The sequence below is a fragment of the Taurulus bubalis genome, assembly GCF_910589615.1.
Source record: "Taurulus bubalis genome assembly, chromosome: 4".
Taxonomy (NCBI): domain Eukaryota; kingdom Metazoa; phylum Chordata; class Actinopteri; order Perciformes; family Cottidae; genus Taurulus; species Taurulus bubalis.
The window spans coordinates 10,660,581-10,684,992 of record NC_136592.1 but is presented as its reverse complement, the minus strand read 5'-3'; the positions used below and the strand labels follow the sequence as shown (position 1 = coordinate 10,684,992).

At 42.2% G+C, this 24,412-nt stretch overlaps 2 protein-coding genes across 3 annotated transcripts; one reads left to right on the top strand and one right to left on the bottom strand.

The window, feature by feature from the left end:
* Positions 1–5,876: 5,876 nt before the first annotated feature.
* tpp2 (tripeptidyl peptidase 2) lies at positions 5,877–18,662 on the top strand (the record flags this gene model as incomplete). Its single annotated transcript, XM_079216873.1, is given in 31 exon segments — positions 5,877–6,041; positions 6,933–7,061; positions 7,280–7,375; positions 7,612–7,716; positions 7,842–7,966; positions 8,069–8,232; positions 8,419–8,573; positions 8,665–8,741; positions 9,149–9,276; positions 9,624–9,872; positions 9,978–10,093; positions 10,191–10,362; positions 10,469–10,626; positions 10,730–10,806; positions 10,901–11,007; positions 11,500–11,654; positions 11,827–11,943; positions 12,045–12,145; positions 12,288–12,384; positions 12,489–12,626; positions 12,765–13,009; positions 13,571–13,649; positions 15,529–15,567; positions 16,032–16,183; positions 16,284–16,380; positions 16,527–16,657; positions 17,080–17,197; positions 17,199–17,226; positions 17,229–17,365; positions 17,567–17,686; positions 17,810–18,662. Coding segments are annotated over 31 exon segments (3,867 nt in total). The 3' UTR covers positions 17,900–18,662.
* On the bottom strand, positions 18,047–24,331 carry LOC306735410 (protein-lysine methyltransferase METTL21C-like). Of its 2 annotated transcripts, XM_079216876.1 has the most exons (5): positions 24,240–24,331; positions 22,992–23,128; positions 22,794–22,911; positions 22,405–22,676; positions 18,047–18,165 (listed from the first exon to the last, which is right to left on the bottom strand). In XM_079216876.1, exons 1-5 carry the CDS (start codon positions 24,301–24,303, stop codon positions 18,148–18,150), a joined length of 609 nt encoding a protein of 202 aa, XP_079073002.1. In that variant the 5' UTR covers positions 24,304–24,331; the 3' UTR covers positions 18,047–18,147. The 2 variants fall into 2 exon arrangements, with proteins under 2 accessions (XP_079073002.1, XP_079073001.1); XM_079216875.1 differs by lacking the exon at positions 18,047–18,165 and having other exon boundaries at positions 21,388–22,676.
* Positions 24,332–24,412: the final 81 nt, after the last annotated feature.

Below are 24,412 nucleotides of genomic sequence, written 5' to 3'. Positions count from 1 at the left end.
GCTTTCCCCGTGGCTCTTTCCCTTTTCACGACTACAAGAAGACAGTCCCCCGCGGTGGTCGGTTCCGGCCTCTACAGCGCACGGGTAATCCAGGGGTTTTGCACATCTATGCTCTCCGGACAGAGATCATACACTCCGGTCGCGATCGCCGCTTCTGCTGGCTGGTTGGGAACAAGCGGGCAGATTCAGCTTCAGTCCCGCAGCAGCAGCAGCGGCAGCAGCGCCAGTGGAGGTGTGGCTCCACACAACACCGCCCACACAGTATGGAGGGTGATCCGTGCACTGGGAGGAGAGGAAGCGGCGTCATTGAGGAAACGGCCTCCCACTCTCCTAGTCATACAATAATGATGGAAAAAATAAAAAGACGAATACATTATTGTAATGAAAATGATATTGTGGGAACTTACCAATAACTTAAACATGATTTAGGTGTATAGCAGAAATGCATGCGTTTTTAATCACAAAAAAACAAACCGATGTGTTGGTCTCTAGAGATTGGTTTGGAAGATGGGAAATGCACGAGTTACGGCAGGGCAAATGAAAGTGAACACATAAGTGGACTAAACTAATATTGACAGTGAGAACAATTCATTTACAGTATATGCCAGAATAGGCATATACTAAATTCAAAGAAATTAAATTCAAATAAAGTGTCTGTCATTGTTCATACCTGCTACATATGTCAACCATTAGTGAGATGTCAAAATGCTTGTATCGTTTTCTTCTTCATATTCTCACAGTGTAAATGAGAATTACAGCTAGTTTCTCCAAAACAGTGTCCAGATCAGTACGTCCCGTCTGGTTCCAAAGGGCCTCAGAGTTATCGGACGTGCTGTATTTGAGTTGTAATTCAAGGTGAATCTCCTCACTTAATACACACAATATAGTGCAACTTCACATTTTGTAATGTGGCACCAAACACATGAAACCACTATGCACCCAGTCCCATCCACACCTAATCCCAGTAACCAACTGACTGTCTATATGTTGTCATGTTGGAGTATTTGACCAACCCAAATTATCTTGGAAATAGCAGCAGTAGTGTTGTGGATGACACTGCTTCTTCTCTTCCTACTCCTCTTCCAATCGCCCCTCATACCGGCTTCGCGGTTCCTGCTCCTCTTTGGCATTAATCACCCCTCATACAGGCTACAACGTCATGAGGATGGCTAGACTCTGAATTGACAAGAACTGGCTCATAATGTTGAATGATTTAGAAATCTATAAGTGTAGCTTAGCTGGGTCACCATACTCATATACATCAGCATTTCATTTGTACATTGACTGTCTGAAGATTGCCGATGCATCTTCTGTGGCTGTTCAGTGTTACTCCCCTTTATGGGCCTCACATGCAGCAGCACTAGGTCTGACTCAACTGGATCTCTCCAGATCGTTTCCTACATCAAATAGACAGCAGATGCAAAACAAATTAACTAAAAAACAGCTTTAAACTGTTATTTCTGTTGCACAAATGATCTATTGCTGTTCCCTTGAGCTGAGCTGTAAACGGCTAAGGATTAGCCTCACTCCCATCTCAACTGCTGTACATTATGCTCACTGACAAACTCAGGACATGGTGTGCAATATGCTTTAAAAAAGTGCAGCACTATGGTATTTAAAGTTGGCCTCTGGAGACTAAACTAAATTGATCAATGTGTCATCCATCAAAATGTTTGGATTTTTGGTTTCCCTACTAAAGTGTGGCCTTACAATGACAAAAAAAGAGAGACAAATGCACAAAGAAAGGTCCCTCACCAATTTAACTCAAACATTAGCCTGCCAGTATTGAGTGTTAAAGAATCGTTTTTGGTAAAGTGTTGCGTTTCCAACAAACAACAATTCCTATGTAAACGGATAACATGAGTGAGCATTAAAATGACAAGGTCAATAAGTATTTCTTGAATTGTCAATAAATCCCTGTCTCTCGCATCCAATCTTTTATCAAACTACGATAGACAATATGAGCTCATGGAAACAAGAGGATTTTAGAGCCAAAAGAGAATTGTAAAAGCAAAACAAGTCAGCAATAACCTGTAAATAATTAATTTGTCCCTGTTTTCCGGATGACACTGATCTCGAGCCAAATTTAACAGATGGAAAACTGGACATGGTGCTGGTTTGCTCAGTGGGAGGACAGTCTGGAAAGGGTTTAACATCCATTCAGGTGAAAGACACAGGATCATCATCAGCCCACACTTGAGCCTATTGGACCACGCCTCTGAGATCACCATGACCACATTCCTCAAAATAGCCCGACTCTGGTCAGGAGCACTCTGCAAACCCAGCTGGCTGAGCCCAACCCAGCAGCGATGTGGGACTGTAAGAACAGTCGGACAGCCTCTCCACCAGGAGCGACGGCTAGTTGCAGCACTTCCCTCTGCCAGCTGAAGTGTTAGGATTAGCTGACTCCTTGAGAACAGCTCTAAATCTAATTAGGCTGTGTGTCCCAGTGCTGCCATCAGCCTATTGGAGTCTCCTTTTAAAGAGAAATGACTTGTCACCACACAATAACAACAACCCTGACGTGCACTAAAGCTAACTGAATGCAGTAGGGAAAGGAATTCCGTACATTTAGTCAAGTACATTTATATTTTATGCCACTTCTACTTCAGTACATTTTAGAAGGATTCATTGTACTTTATACTCCACTTCATCGTTTGACACATTCAGCTTCTAGTCACTTTGCAGATTCAGATCATCAGTGGTGCAAAGTAACTGAGCATTTTCCAGTTGGGGCCTGTTGGCACATTTCAGAAGTTCTCTTGAGTTGTTTACAGTGCCACCAAAGACAGTTCTTGCCGATAAACTTCTCACATGCTTTCAGTTAAATAATTCGCCAAGGCCAAAAGAAGTAACATTATTCAATATTTCACAAAAAACTGAAAAGATTATCAAAAAAGTACCAAAAATGAAAACAGATTTGTGGAGAAAAACAGTTTTTTTCCTTCTTCTTTCCTCTCCCGGTAAACATTTCACGGCCCCTCAGATTTCTCTTGTGACCCTTTGGTAGGAGCCTGACAACAGTTAAATGCTGCTTCCACACTGATGCGTCAGTATGAACTAATGATGTCATATATAATAGTATAACACTCACAGATGCAATATTCCTGCAGAACGAGTCCTTTAACTTTGTGTAACTTACGCTGTTAATACTTCTGTACTAATGTGGGAATTTGGATGTGTGTAATGGAGTCACTTTACAATGTTGCATTGATACTTCTTCCATCAGTGCAGATCATCAATACAAAACATTAGTATTAGCCCCACTTTTACCAGCTGCAACATTAGTGACATAAAGATACCCGTATACATTGATGATGCATCTATAATTACAGTATAATCCAATCGTACCTTTACTTTTGGTCATTTAAACATATTTTGAGGCTAACATTTTCCATAAATACATTTTTGAACGCATGTATTTCACTCATACTTCAGTAAAGTATCTGAATACCTTTCCCACCACTGACTGAATGTGTTTATTGTGCCTGTGCCTGCATATCAGTGGCACAGTTAATCCAATTTGTGTGCCTCTCTAAAACATGGAACATGGAACATGGAAGAGCAATTTGGGCTCTACCTTAATTCAAAGTCTATTTAGCCCAGCAGGTAAGCCGTAAACTCTCCTCTGGACCGTACATTTGCATGCACAGATGTAACGGCAGTCAATTCAGCGTAATAGAAGAAAATGCAGGAGTCAATGGTTGCCACTATCATACCACAGCAACCAAATTAGTATCATATCTGCAAAAATGTGAGGGAGGTGGAGAATACTGTTCTTTTGTAAGTGTATGTGCGGCATCACATAGGGAAATAATGCTTTAAAGACGTTAATGACGTGCATTCATTTCAGTTTAGCTGAAGCGGCTACGCCCTGTGGTAAACCACCACAAGCTTGCGGGTGTGACTGTATGCGGGTGTGTATGAGTGCTAATGCTGTAAAACAGAGAAACAGAAAAAGGCTCTCATATTTTGGAAGTCTAACTTATCACATGGAAAAAAAAGTTAGAGAGGATATCCAAATAAGTGCAAGCTTGGCATCAAACAGTGTGTGTGTGTGCAAGTGTTTGCATATGTTTGTTTGGGTATGTGTGACAATGCAGAGCCATTGACAGAAAGAGGAAGAGAAGGCAGATACTGACTCTAAGCAAATTAGTGAAAGGATGCTCACTGTTGTTTTATTATGCACAAGCCAGCCACCAGAGCAGCGACTGAGGGCGTTGGCACACTTAAAATAACTGCACACTTACAACCAACTCTCCCTACCGGGGCTTGTTCTTCATTCTTGTGTGGTACATACAGTGTACATATGTGAATGGATATGGTATATGTGAAAGAGACAGGGAGTTCTGAGTTGAACAGATGTCGATTGACTCGTGCAAAGTTAATCTGGTATTATGGGGGAAAAACAAATCAAATCTTGATGAATAGTACATGAATCAAATATTAGAAGAATGAATGTGATCTGGTAGGTGGAAACATCACCAATGCAACTGTATCACTAATATTTCCAACTCACATATTTGCAGAATCTCTTTAGTTGATCAGACTTGTTTGTTTTTAGTTGATTGTTTCCACAGTCCACCATTCTCAACGCTCCATTTGGAAAAAATACAAAAAGCAGAAATCATCGGCTGTAGGTTAGTTAGTAGTACATATGTAACACATGCCGATGTGTGGACAGTCCTTGCTCCATCCTTTTAGTTAAACCAGAAATCCAAACATTTATACAAAAACACAACCTTTTGTTCATCTGCCAGTCTCTGATTGGTAATGAGGGTAAATAACTTCATGGAAGATATGTAATCATTCAAATGCATGCAACTCCCCCCAAAAGGTTTTGATTAGTGCAAGCAGCTAAGAAAGAATTGTTTAGATAAACTTGTTTGAAGGGTAAATCTTTAGACATTAATGTTCATTATATCGTATATAGGGTAAATCTATAGACATTAATGTCCATTATATTGTCCCTAAATATTGTCTAAAACCTATTCATTCTGAATTGCAGTAGCAGCAATGCATTACTTCAGTTTAGTTTAGTAAGCCTTTGAGAGAAAAGAGAACAGTGTGTGACTGCAGCAATGCCACAACTGTCACTATTATAACACCACCTAGTGTGCACTATGGGCCAGTGACCCATATATTTTAGACTGGTCTGTGGTTTTCCGTTAGTCCTAATTTTGCCTGATTTAAAAGACAGTTTCACTTAATTAAGTTAATATAGCCGGCCTTAAGAATTCTGCTGTATAGGAGATTCATTTGAACGTTTTAATCTTTTATATTTGTGTGTTAGCCAAGGGGTAAGAATTCAAACTTTAAGTCAGCTGTAATGAACCAGCATCTCTGCACTGTGTTGAGATTATGTAACTGGATGTTTATTTGTGTTGTTACACTCTTGGCTAACTTTACGAGGTCAAATGTCATTGCAACTGCTGTAGTAATCCTTTGGCAAATTAGCCAAACTTGAATTAGTCAAGAACTGGACAGAAACATGAAGGGGACTAGTGGCCCCTGTGGCAACAGCTTAACAAGCCCAGATATCGGCATGTGGCCCCAGACTTTGATCAAACGCAGCCTCTGTTGCTTCAGTTTTGTGTTTAATATATCACAATACATGTTAAACAAGCTGGCACATGGTGAACTTGGGGCTTTCACATATAAAATCCAGGATACGGGCTTTGAATGCCGGGTAAGACCAACAAAATATTGTTCTGTATACATACTGTATATAATGTCAAAAGGCCTGCTCAACAAAGGTTGCAGAGACATGTGGCTCGCACTGCCCCTTTAAACGGCTCTCCTCCCAGTCCTTCTCACCCTGCTTGTCGCTCTCTTCCCCATTTCGCCGCTTTGTTTTCATTGTCGCCCTTTTGACCATGGCTGCGCATTCTACCGAAGAACCGTTCCCCTTCCACGGGCTGCTCCCCAAAAAAGAAACCGGCGCTGCGTCTTATCTCACCAGGTTCCCCGAGTACGATGGCCGGGGGGTGCTCATCGCCATCCTCGACACCGGCGTGGACCCCGGGGCCCCCGGCATGCAGGTAAATCGGACCGGCTGTTGGCTACTAGCTAGCTGGTGCAAGCTAGCGATGCTAAAGGCCCGATTCGTTCATTTTAATACACAGTCACCCAACGGCTAAATGAGCTAGATTAATTTAGCTACACACACCAACTAGCGTTATGGCATTTAGCTTCATGGCTGTTTATGACAACCAAATACACATAACGTTACAGTAATTGACAGCAAGTACTGTATCCTGCTTCGGTGTGAGACATAATACACGACCATTAACATGAACGGGAACGGTTAGCACGCTGACCCGGCAGCTAACAGCTGAATGTGTCCGCTTCTGTTGCCCGTCAATCTCCTCGGTGGTGTCCGTTGGTCACCGTGGTGCCTTGGGGCGACCCCGTTAATATCAGCGATAATGACGTACGGCCGGTTAGTGAGCCGTGACGTTAATTAGTTAAATGCTCCATGTTTACGTTATTGCCAAGTCACGCCGGGATCAAGTTAATTTCCATATATTTATGTGCGTGTCTTCGGCATGTCGTGACACTAAACTATGGTCGACCGGCTCGTTTCAATCACGTCACCTTCCTTCAGTTGTGCTTAAAAGGGCACAATCTGACCTCTTCAGAGTCTGTCAACAAATATGTATAAGGAGGGAAATGCTGTTGCAAGCCATTAGAATTTGTTTCTTGTCTAATGTTATGGTTTGTACGTCTTTTACATCATATATATATATATATGTGTATATATATATATATATATATATATATATATATATATATATATATATATATATATATACACGTAGCTATATGTGTCCACAGTCCTTCCTGATCAGGGGGAGTTAGTGCTGTGCGCCCCTCTCAGGCTGAACTTCGTAATTGATTACTGATTGCCTTTTTCATTGCTGCTTCTTTAGGTCACAACTGAGGGGAAGCCAAAGATCGTCGACATCATCGACACAACAGGCAGCGGTGATGTGAACATGGCCACGGTGACGGAGCCGAAAGATGGGACCATTGCTGGCCTCTCCGGTAGAACACTTAAGGTTAGTAGACACCCCAAAACTAATGATGAAAACAAAACAAAATGAGTAACAGCTGTCACGTAGGATATGTTCCATCGCAGGTATTGCCTTACATCTGAAATGATTTTTCATTGAATCTGTGTGGCTCATTTTAAAATCTAATTATACATGACTGTATTTTTTGACCTACACTTTATATTTCCTTCTTCATATTGTCTGTTTCTTTTTATGTCTTCCAGATCCCTCCTGGCTGGGTCAACCCGTCAGGGAAGTATCGCATTGGAGTTAAAAATGGCTATGAGTTCTTCCCTAAGGCTCTCAAAGAAAGAATACAGGTAGGAAGATAGGACATTATTGCTGTACTCAGTCCGTCCTGGGTTTGATTTTTACAACATTGTGGCTTTGCGCAGATAGCCTCTCTCTCTTGTATTCTTACTACTTTATATAGGTTTATTCCAGAGTAGTAAAACAAGAATATATGTTGTCCTGTAGATAAAACAAATGAAAATCAATTAGATTGCCATACTTTGTGGATGTTTTATGTTACTTTTGTTGTGCTTTCGTCGACTAGAAAGAGCGAAAGGAGAAGACGTGGGACCCACCACACCGATCAGCACTAGCTGAGGTCTCTCGTAAGACGGAAGAGTTTGACCTCTCTCACCCAACACCCTCACAGGTCAGATTTACAAACCTCAGTTCTTTGTGAACCCGTCAGTGTTTGCATGCAGTTGCTAGTCACGGTAATGTGGTGTTTCCTAATCTTTCTCTCTACTATCTTTACCTCCTGCTTTCTCGCTCCAGATGGAGAAGTTGCAGAAGGAAGAGCTGCAGAGTCAGTCAGAGTTGCTGGCGTCATTAGAAAAGAAGTACAGTGATCCTGGTCCTGTATATGACTGTGTGCTTTGGCACGATGGCATCACATGGAGGCAAGCCATAATAACCTTTTCCCCCTCTTTATGCATGTTTTTTTTTTAACATTCTACTTCTGTTACTAATTGGATATTTATCTTCTTGTTTGTTCTCCTCAGGGCTGTAGTCGACACTTTAGAGAATGGAGAGCTGTCCCAGAGCACTGTGCTTAGCTCCTACAGAGAGACGCAAGAGTATGCCACGTTGGGAAATGCTGAGATGCTTAACTACTCTGTTAATATTTACGATGAGGGAAACACACTCTGCATTGTCACCAGTGGTGGTAAGGTATCCCAAAACACATATAATCTATTTCCTCTGAAAAGAAGTCTTTACATGATTCAGTCAGTTAACACAAAAAGTTTTTCAATGTAACAGGAGGTGGTTCCATGTTCACCTGTAAAGGCTGCATCATATGTAGATGTCCACAGTGTGTTCTCCAGTTTAACTTGTTCGTGTGCTTTTAAAGGGGCTCATGGGACACATGTGGCAAGCATTGCAGCCGGTAACTTCCCAGAGGAACCTGAACGAAACGGTGTGGCTCCCGGTGCCCAAATCCTGGCTCTGAAGATTGGAGACACCCGCCTCAGCACCATGGAAACAGGCACAGGACTCATCCGCGCGGTATATTGACGAAACAAATATAGATGAGCAGTTTGCTTACATCCCCCCCACCCCCTTTTTAATTTTTCTATCTTTTTCTTGTCACTCAAAGATGATTGAAGTCATCAACTACAAGTGTGACCTGGTGAACTATAGCTACGGGGAAGCCACCCACTGGCCAAACACGGGGTAAGTATCACAACAGAGGGTGTGATTGTATGGATTGGTTATCTGTTGCATACTGTGCTCAGGGAATGTGACACGGTTATACTAAAAACCAACACAATTCATTATATTGCAGTAAACGCAACTCAAAGTGTGCAGGTCTGAAAGCCATGCGTGGATGTTTGTCATGCGTCCTGCAAAGGTGTTCGAGGTGAAAGACCAAAAGAATGATGCAGAGTGGTTGTCTGCTGTAGCAAGGCAGACACAGTGAGCACAGGGGCCAGCATGTATAGCTCAAGGGCCCAGGTAAGCCTAATTATCTGTTAACCCTCCGATGCCGGCCAGTTGATTGCAGAGGTTCGGTCAGGACGGTGGGGGAGGGGCGTCACAACACTGATTTTACGTCAATTTGCCGTCAATTTGCCTTTCAGGAGGATTTGTGAGGTGATCAATGAGGCTGTGCAGAAGCACAATGTCATATTCGTTTCAAGTGCAGGAAACAATGGCCCGTGCCTCTCCACTGTTGGCTGCCCGGGGGGAACCACCAGCACTGTCATAGGTATACATATTAATTAAGCACAATGTACAACACCAACATTTTCCCGAAAAGCTATAAAAACATGAATTTTATTACATTCGTCACATTACATATTTTTACATACATATATGAATATTGGTCTCTGCATTTAACCCATCTTTAGCAATTTAGGAGCAGTGGACTGCTGTGAACACATAAGCTTTCGTAATCTTTGGTTTTCATTGTGATGTTAAAATAATTATCCGTATGTTTTATCATGGAAATTTCCATTGCAACGGCGGTAAAAGAAACAAACAATGTGTAGGCTTAAGATGAATGTGTTCATTTTCTTTGCATGTTGCCATAATCCTGCTCCCTTCTCTTCGTAGGAGTTGGCGCATATGTGACTCCAGAAATGATGGTGGCAGAGTATTCCCTGAGGGAGAAGCTGCCTCCCAATCAGTACACCTGGTCGTCCAGGGGCCCCTGTACAGACGGGGCCCTGGGTGTCAGCATCAGTGCGCCTGGCGGAGCCATTGCCTCTGTACCCAACTGGACTCTTCGTGGTACCCAGCTGATGAACGGCACATCTATGTCATCTCCGAATGCCTGTGGCGGCATCGCGCTAATCCTCTCAGGTGCGTCCAGGCTCACAGATTTATACTAGACAAGGGAATGTACTGCATGTGTGGAAGTGCAGATCTGATCTTTGTGTGATTTTTGTATTTTTTTTTTATTTTAAGGACTGAAGCAGAGTGGGATCCGTGCTTCTGTTCCTGCGGTAAGGAGGGCACTGGAGCACACAGCTCTGAAGCTTGATGACATCGAGGTGTTTGCACAGGGTCATGGAATAATCCAGGTAACTCTTAGTCTGAGCATGTTCTATCATTTTTATTTAACCATTAAGCCATGTTCCTCTGTGCCATGCAGTAACCTACTCCGTTTCTTCCTCTCAGGTGGACAAGGCATTAGACTACCTCACTCAACATGCCACTTTATCCACAAGCCACATTGGTTTCTCAGTAAGTGTAGGATCACAGAGAGGCATCTACCTCAGGGACCCAGCCCATATTCTCGCCCCCTCAGATCACGGAGTAGGAATTGAACCCATCTTTCCGGAGAACACAGGTACTGTTCATACTTACAACCACAATCATTTACAGCTTTTCAATTAAGTGTTAACAAGTGTGTTTCATCTTTTACATAATCTGCCTCCTTTTGATGTCCACCGCAGGAAACTCAGAGCGAATCTCCTTGCAGCTCCACTTGGCGCTCACATGTACCGCTGCGTGGGTCCAGTGCCCCTCCCATCTAGAGCTGATGAACCAGTGTCGTCACGTGAACGTCCGCATCGATCCTGTTGGACTAAGAGAGGGAGTGCACTACACAGAGGTAGGGACTGGAAAGAGAGTAGGATGAAAATATTAGTTTCAGAGTATATTAATGTTAATCTGGTTACTTTGAACATGTGCTTTTTTTTTCTTTCTTTTTTTAGGTCTGTGGGTATGATACAGCAGCACCTAGCTGCGGCCCCCTATTCAGGGTCCCAATCACTGTCATTATCCCCGCCAAGTAGGTTCTTACATCATTTTGGGTTTTGTTTCTTTTTGTCACTCTTCCAAGAGGTTTGAATGTGTCTGACAGCGCTCTCTCTTTCATCTGACAGAGTGACAGATAGTCGTAATCAGGAGGTGTGTTTCCCAGACGTCCACTTCAGACCAGGCCAGATCAAACGCCACTTCATCACTGTTCCTCAGGGAGCCTCCTGGGCAGGTCAGTACATTGTGTGCTTGAGGAAGTACTTAACATTTAGATTTTTTTTATTTGATCTAACATTCAGCTGAAGTAAAGTGTATTGTTTTAGATTTTAAATTGGATTAATTTGTGAAGTGGATTTTCTCGACCGCATTCTCACTTTGGTTACCCTTTTTGTAAAAATGTTTATGCTGCACCCGTTGTTGTCGGGAGTTATTTTTCCTTCCATGGTCCTCCTGCCTTGGTGACTGAGTGTCACTGTCAAATTGATTTATTGTTGATAACAAGTGTAATATAGCATGGGGGGAAAACATTTAAATCCATCAGCGTTATCATACAATCCACAAGTCAGTAGTAAGAGAGACGTGACTTGAACTTACTCTCTTTTTTTCTCAGTAGAGATCGATGTGCAAAATCTAAATATGGCTTTTCCTTCTCTTGTCGTCATGCATTCTCTCTTCTCTTTGCTCTGCCGTTTCTGACCTCTCCGGCCCTGTGTTTCTCCTGCAGAGATCACACTGACCTCTCATTCAGGTGACGTGTCGTCAAAGTTCGTTCTCCATGCGGTGCACCTGGTGAAACAGAGAGCATACAGAGCGAATGAATTCTACAAGTTTTCCTCACTGTTGGAAAGAGGCTCACTCACTGAGGCTTTCCCTGTGCTGGTATGTATATTTAATTTATAATATATAATTAATTGACTGGGATTTTGCACATGAGTAATTCTGTAAAAAAAAAAACAAGCTGGAATCAAAGTTACTTAATTTCGTAGATGCATACATATTAAAATATCATAAGGGTGGACTAATTTCTCCTTGTTTTTGGTTTCCTCTCCAGTCAGGAAAGATAGTTGAGTTTTGCATTGCACGCTGGTGGGCGAGCCTGGGTGACGTCACAGTGGACTACAGCATCTCGTTCCATGGACTCAACACTTCCCCTTCACCCCTGCACATAGTGAGAAGAGAACAGTCTTACAGATTAGCAACACGGACAAGTAAACTTCAGCCGAGTCGGTATCAGGTCTCTGGTCGTAACTGTCATTTGTCTCTGCGCAGCACGCTTCAGAGGGAGTGACGATTTTTGATGTGACATCGCCTCTGAGGTACGAGGAGGTGTCCCCCACTATCACCCTCAAGTCTTGGGTTCAGCCTCTCAGGTAACCAACCACACACACACACACACACACACACACACACACACACACACACACACACACACACACACACACACACACACACACACGGCCACACACAGTCACATCAGTGCAGTTCATTGTTTCATCCTTGTTGTTGTTCTAGGCCCTTAAATTCAAAGATAAAAGCCCTGGGATTGAGGGACGTTCTGCCTAACAACAGACAACTCTACGAGATTGTCCTCTCCTACAGCTTTCACCAGGTACTACCAACATCATCATCACTTGAGAGGAAAATGCTGATTTTTGTATTTTTAGCTTTTGTTTTCAATACATGTACATTCTTAATTTATTTTGCTGTCCTCAGCCTAAGAGTGGAGAGGTCACCCCCAGCTGTCCCATGCTGTGTGAGCTGCTGTACGAGTCTGAGTTTGACAGTCAGCTCTGGATGCTGTTTGATCAGAACAAGAGACTATTAGGGTCAGGGGATGCTTATCCACACCAGGTACATTGAGCCACATTAAAGACTCGCCTCTGAGATAAAAAAAATAAATAATGTATTTGCCAGATGTTTACTCGTATCTTTAGTTGGTGCCTTTTTCACATTTAACACAACTCCCTTCTGTCTGTTTTTCTTCTTCAGTATTCTCTGAAGCTGGAAAAGGGGGACTATAATGTGCGTCTGCAGGTCCGCCACGAGCAGTCCAGCGAACTGGAGCGCCTCAAGGACCTACCGTTTGTGGTTTCTCATCGTCTGTCCACCACGCTCAGTCTAGATGTCTACGAGTCACACCGTGCTGCCCTCATGGCAAAGAAGAAGGCAAACTCTCTCACCTTGTGCGCAGGTGCCACGCAACCCTTCTACGTCACAGCCCTGCCTGACGACAAGTGAGTCGATTTGCGAGGGACTTTTCAATTGTATTTTATCATCTTATAGAGGGACTTGCCACCCACAAACAAAACATTCTCAACCTGTCAGCTAAACATAATTGGTAGGATTGCTGCCTGATCACAGAACAGCAGAGACATTACAGAATTTTTTTTTTTTTTTTTTTAATCAGGACATATTTAGGCCTCCGTGACACAATAGCACTGAGGAAGAAACAGCTGCGACAATTGTAGATTATTATAGACTCACAATCAACAGGGGACATTAAATATGAGGCTCTGCATTCTTATTGCTAATGTTGTAGTATCAAGCTTGTGCGCAGAGTTCAACTTGAGTTATTTCCAAGCTGGGAATGTTTACTCGGTTTCTCAATATCTTCTGTATAAGTACCCTTCATCAAAAGCATTAAACCTCAAAATACTTAATGGCGGTTGCTCAAAGCTTGACGCGCTGCTGGGGAAGTTCATGTTTGCTTTGAAAATATATTGCAATCCAATTTAGTCTAATGTTCCCATCTTTTTTCTCTCTCTATTGCGGTCTTTTTCCCCTTGTTTTTTCAGGATCCCAAAGGGGACGAGTCCGGGATGCTATCTTTCAGGCACTCTGGTTGTCCCCAAGAGCGAGTTTGGCAAGAAAGCAGTGAGTGGCCTTTATTTGTTGTTCCTTTTATCCTCCAGAGCAATAATCAGTCCTGCTCCTCGGGATCTAAAGTCATGCTAGTTTTAGTTTCCTCCTCAAATGAGGGGATTTTTCACATTGTTGTCTGAACACATAACATATTACAATACAGGGCCTATCTGGATATGTTGACCAGTGTGCTAATTTTTTTGTTTGATCTGATTAATTACTCATTTGTATGTGATGCACTTGTTGTCTTGAGGATCAGGAGTGAAGACCAGTGCTCCAATGCTCGTTGCGTCTCCTTTTTCAAGGGTTTATCATGTATGTCATCATCTTTAGCGCTGATCTGACTCTGGTGTGTTGCTTCTTAAATTAGTTGCTGTTTTCTTTGGGTAATGCATGACATTTCTCCTATGCCTTTGTCCATGCTTCTGCTTCTAGTCCCAAAACACAATTTGATGTTGCTCATTCCATCACCTCTGTCAGATTTAAACACACTGGATCTGGCGGTTTACTGGGTCATTAGATTGCAGGCTAGTATGAATATTTTAGTTGCTCACATGATCAAAATGAGTTGTCAATCTGTCAGCCAGCCAGTGACTTCTAGACATGGTTTTAACAATTTTAAAATGGGAAGAATATTAGTCCGTGGCCCTCTGGTGGTGGCACCTATGTGACTACTGGTGGCAATTATCTGGCGAGTCGTGGCACTTCTCTGACAGCTACTGGCACTGGCATTTCGTGACACCTATCGACACTTAACTACATATAAAGAGAAAAAAAGTGTATCCTCCAGTTAATTATAATCTATATAGTTATGCGGTTATAATCGCTGTCACACTCGAGAGGTGTGCATGTTCAGGTTTACCTGGTGGAAAAAATATTCCAGTGTTTATCTTAGACTAACAGTGCCGTCCCTTTGTGTTACAGTTCAGACTTGCTTGGAAAAATCCGTAACATAATGAAACATGCCGTAAGCCCGTCCCCAGTCTGGTTCAGTTCACGCAGTCATTTCACGTAGTTGGGCAGCAGCCTCTGCTCCAAGGAGATAAATTACAGTAAAAAGGGCTTACATGCCCTTTCTTTACACTTAATAAAATCAAACTGCACTTCATGTTTGATACCCAGTCCAAATATTCACATGTTTACTTCAGAGGGACCTAAATCGCACAATAGAAAATGACTTGGCTTCATTATTAGCACAGCTGGTATGTGCTCCTTACTTTTCCAAATTGACTTGAGTGAAATATTTATTTAAAAAGGTAATAACAAAAATGTAATACCGGTACTCGCTGGGATTTGTGCAAATGTTTCATTTCTGGAGCTTATTCTTACTATCTCTATGGGCTGCAGGTGCTCTTCTTCACACCACTAGAGGGGTGTGTCTTCGCACACGTCTGAATCATTTTTGTTTTAACGGCTCTGTGTGTCTTTGCCTGAACTAGCCCGACTCAGCTCTAATGCAAATATCTTGTCAAAATGCAGCACTTATTTACAAATGAATGTTTGTTTTTTTTTCAATGTTTTTTTTATTATTATTATTTCACATTGCATTCCTGAGGATGTTTGAGTCTCACACACACATCAAAATTTGACTGTCTTCAAGTTAAAGATTCACTGTAAAACCACATCCCATTTTTCTGTAGTTTTCCGTTTTGAGTGAAGATGCAGATGTAAGTCCATCAGATTTGTTAGACGTTAGCACAAGATAGAAATCTGAGCTCGGACTACCCCACTGTTAACCACCATATCATTTATTAAAGTGTGACAGGTAGGTGGATTACACTCTGATTCTGAGTGAGGGTGAAAGATAAAAAAGAAAACATGAAGAAAGAGAGAATCCTTTTTGGTGTGTTTGTGTTGTCTCTCCCTTACTGTGTGTTATTCTGACCACCAGGGACAGGCCTCTGCAAAACGACAAGGGAAGTTTAAAAAGGTACTGGATGAGCTAGAAACACTGTACAACAGAGCGTCCACTGCTCTCCTACCATCAGGATATGGCTTATTCCTTACCTTCAGATGGGACTTGTTATATCTTCATTGTCGAAGCATGTCATCATTGCTGTATTGAAGTATGCAACTGGCTAGTTGTAATGGGTATTTACTTTTGATTGTTTTCTGTTTTCTTTGAGTGTTTTCTGGTGGTCAGTTAAAATTACTAATATCAACATCAATTGATAATGAGAACCAATTTAAGCTTGTATAGCTGTGTATTGAAAGGTATTTTTCTTTACTGATTTAAAAGGGAGATACCCAGAAGCTGGGAGTCATAGGACATTATCAGGAAGAGGTGTGAGAATTTGGGTAGCAGAAGAGGTGATGGATTTTATTGAATGCATTGGTTATTATTTTTTTGACTAAACTATTTTTCTTTCCCTTTTTTTTTTTGTATTCATACAGGATATCGTGCCAGTCGTTTACCACTTAATTCCTGCTCCGAACAAATCAAAGAATGGAGGGAAGGAGAAGGACAAGGAGGGGGACAAAGAGAAAGACGTGAACGAGGAGTTTGCTGAAGCTATGAGAGACTTAAAGATTCAATGGATGACGAAGTGTGCACAGCAGCTCTTTGGTTTTGCTCAGCCACACATTGCTTGCTTTTTATTTTATTTCTCACTTAACCATTCATCATGTTCTTTCTTTGCTGTTCAGGTTGGACTCTAGCACCATCTATGATGAACTGACGGAGAACTACCTCGATTACCTCCCGCTCCATGTGCAAAGACTGCACCAGCTGGACTCTGAAAAGGTAACGGTACATTCCAGGAACATACAAGGGGCATATGGAGGAAGCTCTGGCAGGAGCATTTCAGCATTCAGTTCTAGAAGTTGGAGTCCAAATTATGCAATTCTCTCTGCTCACAGTACTTTCTCCGCCTTCCGCTTATTTTTCAGGAGCGTGTAAAACGTCTCAGAGAGGTGGCATCAGCAGCCGACATCGTCATATCCCACATCGACCAGACGGCCCTGGCTGTTTACCTCACCATGAAGACGGACCCTCGGCCCGATGCCGCCTCTATCAAGACGTATGTCACACGCATATTAATAGGGGAAATACGAGCATTGTTAGGATTCTTCTTTTCTATTCTTGGTAAATTACATTACAAGTCTTTGACTGCATTGACGATTACAGACTTGGGATAGTTAACAATTTGACATCTTTTAAGTGAACCCATATACAGTTGAAATTGTTTTGCCAAGGTAGTAAGCCACTAAGATCCCGACTCATCTCATGATCAAGATAGTTAGTATTTTACTTTAAGAAACACTGTGTGGCTTTTTAAAAGAAGAAATGGCAGGAGAAACACATACCCTAACTCTATTAAATGCGCTCTTAAGGGGTTTGTTGGTACAGCCATGGTAGATTATGTTGGCTAATGTTAGACAATCAGAATTGCTGAAGCTCAAGGCCTTAATGCTGACCTGTCTTTTAACGTCTGCGTTTCAGCGACATGGAGAAGCAGAAGTCGTCTCTGCTGGACGCTATGTGTAGGAAGGGCTGCTCTCTAGCCGACCAGCTGCTGCTGCCCCCGGTGTCGCAGGACGGCGCCGCCGCTGTCTCCACGGGACCAGCAGCAGCAGCAGCAGCAGCAGCAGCACAGGAGGAGGTGGTGGAGGTGGAAGTTGGGGAACAGGTGGCCAGTAGTTCTGACGACACCGTGCAGAGCGTGGTTAAAGCTCTGACAGATACGTTTTGGGAGGTGCAGAAGTGGGCGGAGCTAACTGACTCCAAGGTGAGCCAGATGTTTTTAGAAAATTAAGTCTGTTACATTAGTTACTCAGTATTCTGATGTGATTTTACCTGCCATGTGAGATTGAAAAATTACTGTGTCCATCTCTCAGTACTTTCTGACTTTCTGAACTAGCTACTTTATATACATTCAATAAATGTTGAGCTCATATTTTGTTTGTTTTCTGTCCTTTTCACTGCTCAGGTGTTGATGTTTTCATACAAACACGCTCTTGTGAACAAGATGTACGGCCGAGCCTTAAAATACGCCTCAAAGATGGTGGAGGAGAAACCCAGCAAAGACAACATGAAGAACTGCATCCAGGTATGAGAGCGGCGACGACAATCTGTTCAGCATATGTACCAGATATTTTTAGCTGCATACTCTCCAAAGACGAATGTCCACTTGGTTCCCTTTGAATCACTTCCTGTTTATTTTGTTTTCCAGCTCATGCGACACCTCCAATGGACACACTGTGCCACCTTCAGTGAGAACTGGCTCCCTGTCATGTACCCCGCAGAATACACATCATTCTAGGCACAGATGCACGCATGAGCAAGCATGGCCATATATGGTTGATTGGATATCATGTCCCTCAGGGTCACATGATCTATGCATCTGGGTTTTCAAATGCAGATGTAGGTGGACACCAAAATGAAGGATAACGCAATGTGGAACTGTTTGGAGGCACTGAACACCATATTCGGCGAGAAGGGATCATGTTCGTCCTGTTTTTAAATGTCTTGTTGCACATCACAGCTCTGCAGACCATGTGGCACGATGGTTCATTTGAATGCCACCAACTGGAAAAACAACAAATAATTCTGTTAAGTTTTTTAAATGCTTCAAACTTTTGACAGCATGTGGCTCAGTACTTTCTTCGTTGGGTGTTGTCCTTTATTTTGGTGTCATCTACACATTTGGAAGCTTTCACATCCCCACTCATCCTCAGCTGTCTGGACTCTGGACAATAACACCATTCTCTTGTGTACATACTGTAAAAGGGCCAGTGTGGACTACAGGGATGCATCCCTAGTTTTAAAAGAACCAACAAAACAAACTGTGACCCCATCAACTCACACAAACAAATCAACCGCAGAAAAACTCACAACTGACCGTTATGATACTTCAGTGACAGGACTGGAGGACTTGCTGCTGCAAGATGTTCGGACATAGGGGGCCATGCAGAGTCTGCCTTGTCCCCGACATAAAAGGGAGACAGAACTTTATCTTTTCTTCTTCGTTTTTTTTCTCTCCAATTGCTCCAGCTGGCTTGATAAAGTTAATATGTTGTCTTGTCTGTCTTTTTAGACTCTGATTCATGTACACGGAACACAAAACAGTATTGAGGTGCCTTCCTACATGTACCTTACCTTCTCTTTTTTTTTTCTTTTTTTCTGATGGGATGAAAAACAGTGCGAGGCTCCAGAATCATCAGTGCCAGTCGACACTCAGCCTCTTGCAGTCATTGCACCCATCAGCCTTTGGTGTCAAACGTGGCTTCACAGCTCATATCTGCTGTATGAGGGGCCCGTGCACTGTATGCCAGCTTGTGTCGGGTAACAGGAAGCCACAAACGCACTCGGCTTTGGCTTTCCGCCACAGGCGTCGGCCCCCTCATACTGCAGTAACCTGAGCAGCACATTTGACGAACCATCTTAACATACCTCACTAACGTAAGAGATGCAGTTGCGGGCAGCGGAAGGATGTTCACTGAGTATTAGTCTCTCCTGCAGCATTCAAGATGTTGCATTTGTACACCGTGTCATAAAGTAATGTACATACACACTTATCAATTATTAAGATGCAATAGATATATAATACAAATATTATTCAAATTGATGTATTTTGCATATATGCATGTCTTCTAGGATGTAAGGAAAAACAATAGTTTTATTTGGAAGCCGATTTTTAGTTTGTTTCAATTTGAGTGGGTTCTTAATCCTAAACAAGATTCTGGCGATACTCCGTGAGTGTGTGTGTTTGTGAAGGACTTGATGTGTTACTTGTGAGCAGATTTTGTGTACATGAACATTTCCTCCCTACAGAACTGAAATGATAGCCAACTAGAGGGTTAAAGCATGATTTAGTTTTTTCTTCAGATACTTACCATATTAACCTTATTCACGTTAAAGGACAATGTCAGTGTTTATTTTAAATGTTTTATCCGATTTACTACAAATCACATTTACTATAATTACATCATAGCTGACCATTTTACATGCGTTTTAGAATTTCTTTAATTGGATTTTTCTTGTCGACATAATGTTAGAAGACTTTTAAGACGTCCATAGTAAAACACCAAGTCTGCATTAAAAGGCCCTTAAAATGAAATTCCTCAAACATCTTTTTACCATGAGTGATTAGAAATAGTTTATTACCTCATGGGTGATTTCTGTTAGTGCCGTCTCACTGGGTTGAGGCGGTGCAGGCTTAGTTCTATGCACCATTTTGTAATTTAGCAATATTTCAATCAAAACGAGATTATGGGGTTATATGTTTATGTTGCCATTGTTGATTAAAATATACCCAAACACTCACAGTCTTGATATGAAGCAGTTTACTGGAATAGTTTAAAGTCTATCTCTTTATAATCTAAAGTTTGATTTGTGATTGCTTAGTTATGAATAGAAAAAAGTAATGCAGACTTGATGTTCACTTGGCTAAATTATAGAACTTGAAAGAGCACTCCACAGATTTTGCATTTAAATCCTATCACAAGTCAAAACAAATTAATGCCGCAATGATATTTGTTTCGTCTTCGGTCCTGACTGACGAGACGGTTTATCAGACTTGTTGCAAAAGTCTTTCGACACCTTTTTGTCTGAATGGGAAATAATGACTGTACAGAATAGTGGGAAGAACTAACTTTCAGGTTAACATGATTTTTAGTTCATCTAAAACTTGCAAAAACACTGGCAAGGTCTTTTTTTAAACATCTCAGCTGATTCATGAAACAAATGAGGCGGTTTGCGCCAGAGCAAATGAGGACCATGCTAAAGATACAAACTACATCTTAACCTTTTATCGTTTACAATTGGGATTCTCAACCTTTTCCGCTTGTTCTGGAAAACAAAACGTTGGGCTCAAAGGCTGAATATTATCAAATTAATCATCACAATCTTGAATAGAAGAAGGAAATAGATTTGCCATCGAACCCCCCCTCCCCACTTTGGGAACCACTGGTCTTCTCCATGTAACTGCTCTAAATTGTGTTTCAAGTCCTCACAAGTGGAAGGCGCATGCTTAAGAATGTAAAAGCCGAGGACTTTCGTCCTCACAGGAGTAGACAATCTTTTCTGGGCTGACTGTTAACTGTACATACACAGCAGATCCGTGGTCACAGCTCATGTCGACCCCTTGCGTTTCTGTTTTTAGAAGTTGACTTGCACGCACTTTCTGCAGCGGCCTCAGCGCAGGCTTCTCCAGGTGTGCGTGGCTGCACTGGAGTCAGTGGGTTTCGTCAGAATTTGTGCTCATCGTCTTTACTTTCGGCATTTTCTGTTCACTCCCGTGTCTTCGTCCTTTTTCTTCTCTTTTCCTGCGTCTGGGGTTTGGTTCAGGCAGACGTCTACAGTAAGCGTTGCCAATAACAGTCTCTCCGAAAATGGCCTTAACTTTCACCACAGGACTGTACCGTCCGTTTCTGTCACCAAACAGACTTCTCTATATCTGTTGCTTCTGGATGTTGAGTGTTTATATTTGTAGTCATAAAAACTAGTAAATGCCAATATTTTACAGAATGTTATGAGATAAGGTTGTATTCTCCTAGTATTATTTTATACCCATTCTTCCTCGATGTGGGAAAGACCCAAACTGTCACACTATTTTGTGGTCACAAACAAGGAAAACAACACTGAATAAAAATGATTTGGAAGAATTTGTTAGTTGTTTTCTGGTCTTTGAGTGAATGGTTTTACCTTTCATTGCTTCATTACTCTTTATTTTATGATGCATTTGCAAGAGTTTGTCTAGAAATTAAGTAAAGAACAAGAAGCTAAACAGGTTTTTCTTAATTTTCTTTTTACTGTATTAAATAGAAATGTTAAAGAAAATACAATTCACATGCCAACAATAACGGAATTTCAGTAACCAATGAAGACAAGCAGAGAAAGTTTCACTTTTCTCAATTAAACTGATCAATTGTTTATAGGTAGAAAAGCATTACATCTGTACATTTGAGAAGCTGAAACCATCAAACGTTTGTGGCATTCGTTCTTGAAAATTACTGAAAAGATGTCAATCAATTTACTAATTCGTTCACCTCCACAATGACACATAATTGATTTGATTCTCATGAACCTTATGAGACAGGTTTGATCTTTTCGGGCTAAATATGGTCCTTCATAATGGAGTAAATGTGGTCTTAGACCTCGATGACACGGATAAAAGTGTAGACATAAGAATGTGATATTTATTATAGAAAACCCAAAAAAATAAACCTGTAATGCAGGTTTACTTTTAAATGTTCTTAAAACTGAACTATTGTAGTGCAAAACTAATTTAAATGACTTAACAAACTGGAGAGGTGCATTCAGTCGATGAAAGATCTGACAGGTGTGTCTGCAACGCCCACTGCTGTATTGGGAGATTGAACTGATACAACCCACCATTGTTTAATTTCCTGTCTAGACACCAACCGGCTGTAAGGTGTCGTACAACACACTTCATTCAAACTCAAAAACTAGCGTCATATAAGAAATGTCATACAATTGTGCCAAAAACTAAATGAAACTCACCATGCTGTCAGCCCGCTTAGCAGCAGATGAGTTGTGTGTGTACTGGTAGTTCCTTTACCTGTTAGCCAAACACACCACAAACTGTTGCGTGATGTTAATAAGACTTTAAACACTTGAAACCAAGGCTCTAATCGGACTAAAAGCCCACTGTAAGGGTTGTTGAGTTATCCATCCATCTTTTTCTGTCTCTCACTCTCTACACGTTGCCATGAAGATCTTCATCTCTCCGTCTTCAACCAGCAGACTTGTGTGAAAAGCCTTTTTAAAGTTCTCAGTAAAAGTCCGATCATTCTCAAACCTCACCTTGTTGGCCCAGATCAAAGTCGTTCCTGGTTTGCAGAAATGCTTCATGGTGCCGAGGAGCTCATCCAGGAAGTCGTGGTGGTAGACCACGTCAGCTGCCAGCACATAGTCATACCGGGAGACGGATGTCGGGTAGGCGCTCTCCAGGTCATGGCCCCAGGACAGAGCTGCCACCTGGGGAGTGTGTCTGCAGCGCTCCCTGGTGTTCCTCATCACATTGGCCCGGAGGTTACTCAACACCTCAGGTAAGTCTGTAGCGGTGACTGAAGCTCCTGAGGAAAACAGGACATCTGACATCAAGAACACTAACTAACTAGGGTTTCCCAAATATGACTGATTGTGATTTTGTGTCCGTTCTCATGTGTGAATTAAACTGGAGACTAGCTCACCCAGCAGACTGGCCACAATGGTTACCAGTCCAGTTCCTGCTCCCAGCTCCAGCACCTCCTTTTCCTTCAGGTTCACCGTCTTCCTGTTGTTGTCCAGGAAGGAGCACAGCGCCAACGCCTGCAGGGCAAAGACATACGCATCTCTTATGCATGTTAAGAAAACAGTAGACAACGGCAACGATGTCTTGAGGCACTCACTGCTGGCCACATCACCGCGCCAAAGGAGTCTATGGACTCGTGAATGACTATGTCCTGTCCTGCGTAATGGTAGACATCTCTGCCAAGGCGGCTGCTGATGCTGGGAACCCAGGCTGGAGGTCTGTCCTGCTGTTCAGCTGTTTAGAGGTATAGAGAGGATGAATCAAAACTTTAACAGCAGGGGCTTTCCAGTCAGATTCAGAAGCAATGAAGACAAAACTATACATACATTCTGAACACACAATGCCCCAATATACAAGTCAAGTCAGCAGAAAAGCTGATGAGCCCGCAGCGTGATACGATGCAATGGAAAAAACACACATCAAGTTCAGACACACTACACGGTTGGACAGAGGACAAGAGCTCTCTGGCTACACTGACGACATTTGGCAATAGTTTTGGCTTCACCAGACTTTGGTTTTACTGTGCGTCACATCTCAAGTCTCAGATGTTGTTCTTGCCACTAATCTTGCTAGATATTCTAAAAGTCCCAAAGGTGATTTTTCACTAAAGAGTACGCTGCCAAACCCCAAGACAATTAGACAAACACTTTGTATTTATGGCATTTTTTCCATCATGACCTATGAAAAACGCTGCATTTTAAACGGCTATTTGTCCGAGATGTATTTCCTCACTTGTTGTGGTAACTTAGCGATATCTAGACAAGAAGATAGTTTAGAGTTTACTTGTGGAGGTTTTGATTTTTACTGCCTCACTAATAAAATGAAGACGAGTGGAATTGTGTTTTGTGTGTGTGTGTGTGTGTGTGTGTGTGTGTGTGTGTGTGTGTGTGTCTCTCTCTCTCTCTCTCTCTCTCTCTTCCGGTCCTGTAATCAACCTGAACTAAGCCTACGTTCACACCTGCCTTCAATCTGCTCATCACCTCCCTCAGCTCACACAGCTGCCATTCATCTCATGCAGAGCCGTGGCAGTATATCTACCACGGCTCTGCAGTGTCAAGTCTTAGGTGGCTTGAACAGTTCAATTCAAGTAGTGTTTCTGAATCTCTGCTCACCCACCCACCCTCCTGCTGCTCTCCAGCTCTCACAGCTTGCCAAGGCCAGCTCTCTCAATCACTGAATTCCTCTCCACACAGCAATTCCTTATGCTGTAGGTATAAATGCTGTGATAGGCCTACATTGGATTGGAAAATTGCTGTGCATATCTCAATATTGTATTCGTCCCCAGCAAATAAAAAATTAAATAATACACAAGTGTGAATTTTGACAGACCACGTAGATGACTCACCTGTTACGTCTGTCTCCTCATCCTCTTCATAGTCATCGTCTTTAAGGACCATTATCTCCTCCATCTCTGCCTCCTGGTCAGACTCATTCTTGTTTTTTTCTTCATTATCATCATCATCATCATCATCATTGTCTCCTCTTGGAGGCTCTACCACATGAGGCTCTTCTGCTACA